General features: G+C 34.6%; 1 protein-coding gene across 5 annotated transcripts in view; it reads right to left on the bottom strand.

Moving 5' to 3' along the window:
* Window positions 1-1,217: 1,217 nt before the first annotated feature.
* GRIA2 (glutamate ionotropic receptor AMPA type subunit 2) overlaps window positions 1,218-5,291 on the bottom strand; it is a 531,232-nt gene continuing 527,158 nt past the window's right edge. For all 5 annotated transcript variants that reach the window (XM_086962351.1, XM_086962349.1, XM_086962346.1 and 2 more), the window contains one exon: window positions 1,218-4,126. In XM_086962351.1, the coding sequence (XP_086818477.1) occupies window positions 3,962-4,126 (165 nt within the window). In that variant the 3' untranslated portion in view covers window positions 1,218-3,961. The remainder of the gene's footprint in view (window positions 4,127-5,291) is intronic.

The raw sequence follows: 5,291 nt of genomic DNA, 5'->3' as shown, positions 1-5,291 counted from the left end.
AGATGAATGATTGTAAATTAAGGAGGGTGTTAAAACCATTGAGAGCATTCTTCTTTTATTTTTTGCACAATGTTCAGAATATGTGTTTCATTGTGTTTGTGAGGTAGATCCACAATGACCTGTAAATCCTGTGAAGCATTCATTTGTACCTAAAAATTGATTTATTCTTCCCTAAGATTTCCGCTAAATGAGTGTCTTCCTATTGGCAACACATTGAAATCTACTAGGACAGAAATACTATTCTGTAACAAGTTCATGTTTTTCAGGTAAAATATATGCCATTGCTATATATGAATCAAAATTATGTGTATAGCCTTTTAATAAATTCTCCACATGGCATAATATGTTAAATTACTTGTCATTTAAGAGGTATTCCATCAGAGTGTTATTTCTTTCCAACAAGCCACTTACTGAAACCAACTTGGTATACATAGTAATGAAATTTGTCAGGCTTGCAAGTTACTATAATGGCCAGTGCTGGTGAATTGCCTTGACAGTGATGTGCATGGAAATCTCCACAGGGGCACAGCTGAAAGTGAATGTAGTCTAGTTTTCTGTGTCCAAAAATGTCCTGTCTTTTAAGGAAGCTTTTTTTGCAAGGCTAAATTATCTGAAATGTCACACATACAGGTTCCTTCAGAATAGGAGTGTCAACATGTTTTGAATTTTTTTTTGTTTTAAAATGGTCTTTTATTAAATTTTTCAAAGTACACTTCTCAAAGGCACTTCGATCACAAAAAAACAAAATTACAGAGCTGAACATGAATATTGCAGCCTTCACAAATTTCACACATTGTTTTCTTTTTTCAGTTATTATCAAACATATGCATCAAATTGTTCATTAAAATAGCAAGGTCCTGTGATTGGTTAATCCAACCATCTAAGTGCCTACCTATTTCACCATGCAACAAAACCCCATTGTATAACAACATAAGTGTTATTGGTTTCAATACAGATATGAAAATTACCATTAGGAAATGTATGAAAAACCTCAAGGATGTGGTAATTATTTTTCTAACTGATGATATTGTTTGCAATGCTAACAATTAAAATAATTCCATATCATTCTTTGATTGTAAAGCATCAACACAGTCAGAATCAATCACACAAAGTTGCATTTTGACTCCTTTATAGCAATAATAGAATTAATCAAGATAAAACTGTAAAACACGTTTTTCCAGCCATTAGGATATTGAGAATGCCAAACCAGTATTAAATTATATTTAATAAGTTTAATGTTGAGAAAATATTTGTTTCAATTATTCGCAATTCAAATGTCAGATTGGTCTGTTTACCCAATATCTTCTTATAACACAAAAGAGATGTGTTTGTGTGTACGTTTGTGTCCAATTTATAAAGCAGTAATGAGTAGTATATGTTTCACACCTGAATTTCTGGGTTTAAGACACACTTGTTCACTGCACAACACTTTGTGAATTGGGCCTAAGTATCTGTTTCAGTATACATGTCTATACAGGTAAGGATGTTAATCAATACTTGACTGTGAAGGATTGTTGATTGCAGAATATTTTCAACATTAAATATTCAAATATTATCATTGCTCTATTTTGTTAAACTTGATAACAATATTGATTTGAAACATGTTCATAAAGTCGTTTTTTAAAGTGACCCAGGAGGAAGTGTTTACAGCTGTTCAGAAAGTAAAAGTTGCCACATAGGATTCTATGAAAACTCAGGCTGCATAAGTGTATGTAGAGATACATAAAACAAAATTGGCAGTGAATTAGAGTATCTCCAAATGGTAAGTGTTTGTTCAGCTCTGTGTTAATATCCACACCACAGTCCATACAGTAAATGAACATATTGTAAATAAGCTGGGAAGCTAGAAAGACAATTGCAAATGTACACGAGAATAATTCATAACCAGTTATGCCTTTTATAATATTTTTGATAGAAAACGAATGGAAACCCTTGCACTGCTGGTAGCACTCTTGAGTATTTTCACTTAAATACACACAAACATCTCTTATATATTGAATACTGTATTAACGTATCGAAACATGGATATCAAACTATGAGTACTGCTTGTTGTTAAGAAAGATGTGCATTAACCAGTCAGCATAATCTGCAATGTATATACTCTTACCTTATATACAGTATTTTTATATCATTACTATAAAAAAACAATAAAATATTATTTTACAGTTTCATTTCAAAGTTATATATACAAAGTGTTTATTTTAGTATGACAGAGTACATTACTTGCAATTTTAATTTTCAATGATTGGGCCCAGAAGTGGATTATAGTTGACAGTTATACAGTGTATAATTTAGTAATACTTACAAATTTCATATGTTTGAGATTTTTTCATGTTCAAGTACCATACATTGACACTGCAATTTGGTCATTCTAGCAAATTCAAGTTTTGCTGTTAACAAAAATATTAACTCAAAATATTTCTTCACATTCTTGATTGGGTTGCATTGCAGGCGATCGATGTCAGCAGAAACAGCTAGGAAATACCCGCACTTCCTGAATCCGGGCTTGCTTGGCTTGGCAAATTTAGAGTTCTGCTTTTAATTCAGTGGTGCTAACATGCAATTGAAAAGAACCCACTCTCTTGTGTTGAGATGACTTAATCGTCTTAACTGAATGCTGTAAATCTTTGTGTAGCAAAGCAATGCAATTGTTTTTTGAAAGGCTGATATTCCAGACTCTGCTGCAGTGGCAATGAATAGTCTGCGTACCAAGTGGTGATCAAGAAAATTATAGAACTGAATTTAAAAAAACCTCTGAATATGTTTTCTTGCAGATAATATTTCAAGTGAGGCAGACATCATTGGTGATATGAAGAGCATTTCTAAATTAAATCATTCCCTTTTAGCAGCTGTGGGGTTTCACATGAAGTGCGCTGAAATGCGTCATTCACTATATCAATCAAACTGTTGAAAAAAATGCAGTGGTATAAAACAGGGTCGAACCACAAGCACAAAGCGGGCATGGTAGCAGTCTAACAGACTTGGTGAGGTTTTCAATGTATATCTATAATTAAATACATTTAAGGTTATCTGCATTATTCTTTGCTTTTTGGGTGTAAAGTGAAACAGTTCCACATTCCCAGTATAATGTAAGCTAGTGTGCAAAGGCAACGGCACAGGAGTGTCAAATGCTTTTACATTTTTCAGGTGACACTCAACACCAGGGCTCATTGTAAGTAGAGGGTAAACATTAATAAGAGAGCTATGAACTCTTGTTACCAAACAGTAGCTGGCAGAAGGAATCGGACCATTTGAAAATAAAACCATAGGAAAACATTTATTCAAATGTCAAGCATCGCCAAATAATTTGATATTAACACCAATTATTAAAGCATAGGTTATACGTTATAGTAATAATAACAATAATAAATTGTAACATTTGTAACCTTTTTAGTTGCACTTCTCTTTCTCTCTCCGTCATATTCGGCTCTGAAAAATATAGTATTGATTCCAAAAGCCATTTTGCACGTTTCCCCTTGCTGAAACTTTACCTTGTATTTAACTGTTTAATGTGGAAGCAAATTTATTTAAAAGCCATTTTTCCTTTGAGAAAATACCTAAAAATATTTTTAATATATTTTAAATGTTTTTTTCTTATAAAACATGTCACATCTTGATGCAGTTGATGTCAACTGTGCTTAAGTCATTATGAATCAAGGGAGTAACAACAGTGGCTGCAGAAACTGGTGTGTTGCCTGTACATCGACTTCAATTAGATTACAGTACTTCCAATGTTAGCTGTGCATGTCAGTCATCCTTCCTCTTGAACTCCTGTAGAAAATGGTGTTGCTTTAATTAGTTTTGACCAAGCATCCATTTCTTGATTCATGATGAACTCCGGGATTTGAGAAGTCTCACATGAAAGAGGAGTCTTCGAGATACTGGATGCTTTCTCCCACCACTTTGACAATGAACGCACAAGAAAAACCATTGTATAAGGCACTCGAAAGGTTCTTATCAATCACGAGAAATCAGTCACACTGACATTCATTCCCATGCCAGGACTCACGTAAGGTACTGCATGCACTGCTTTTGGAAATTCTGGAGTCATAACATGTCCATTTTCTCCAGTACTTCCTGTAATTGACAGCCTTGCTTTGTTCCTCAGAGCATCACCTAATGTCGTCTTGGGCAAGAAAGAGAAAAAAATTAGATATTATAATGCAGTTCGATTTTTTTTGCAAAGCAATGTGCTTATACCCAACCAGCCCATATTTTTCCAAAACAAAAACACACTGAATGAAGAAGCTGGGTACAAATATTGATGCAAGTTAGTAAGACAAAACCACTATATTCAGTAATGGCGTTATGCACTGAAAGTACTTTCTAGGAACCACATCCTCGATTATATAAAAGCGTTAATGTAATCTAACTTGTTGGGACACTGATAAAAATTAAATGGAATATGCATCACAGCAGTATGATGGTGACTGTACCCAAGGAAATGACAAATATAAGAGGAACAATGTAGTAATGTATATGTAATGTTTGATTCAATGACAAGGAAAACCAATTAAAAGGAATGCCATACTGGAACATGGAATTAAGCACCAAAGTGCCTTGAAGGGAGCTAGAACAAAGAATTTATACACAAATTATGGCTGCCTAGAAGGGAGTTGAGGTGTGTAGTGTACCCAGTAAATACTGACATTCTGCTTGATAAATATTTCCTATTCCAGATTTGTAACACAGGCATATGGCATAAGATTCAGAACATGGTGCATTCCAAACCAAATCCTGCATGTCTCAGTATTTTGTGGATGTAGGATCTACACAGACAGACCCTAAAATACCTTGTTAAACCAGGATCAGATACAATAGTGTTCCAATGGGTGTAATTTGAAAAAGAATTCCAAATAGATTATTAATGGCATACATTATTTCTATCATACATCAATTAATAACTTGGAGAAATAAAGTGTACTGTAGACATTCTAACCATCTTGTAGGCACACATCACATGGCTCTCAAGACGGTGTGCACTTGATTTTTTCGATGGCGGCTCTCACAATTCTAAGCTCAGCCTGCAGCTCCCTTTCTAAGGTGGTTCCCCTGCCATACACATTCAATGCAACTGTAATGCTCTGCCCTCATGGTTTTTGACATTATGGAATAGTCAAGCCTTTGCTACAAATTCATCACAATCTAGTGATCAGAATGTTTTCCCTATCCTAGAGATGACCATTTAATCAATATAGGCCTCATTACGATGTCGGTGGGACCGACACCTGTGGCACGTTGGTGTCAGTCCCACCGACATCTGCTACTGCGATCTGCCCGCTGCATTCTGA

Source organism: Lissotriton vulgaris, chromosome 3_1 (genome assembly GCF_964263255.1).
Source record: "Lissotriton vulgaris chromosome 3_1, aLisVul1.2, whole genome shotgun sequence".
NCBI lineage: Eukaryota > Metazoa > Chordata > Amphibia > Caudata > Salamandridae > Lissotriton > Lissotriton vulgaris.
This window is presented reverse-complemented; position numbering and strand designations above follow the sequence as displayed.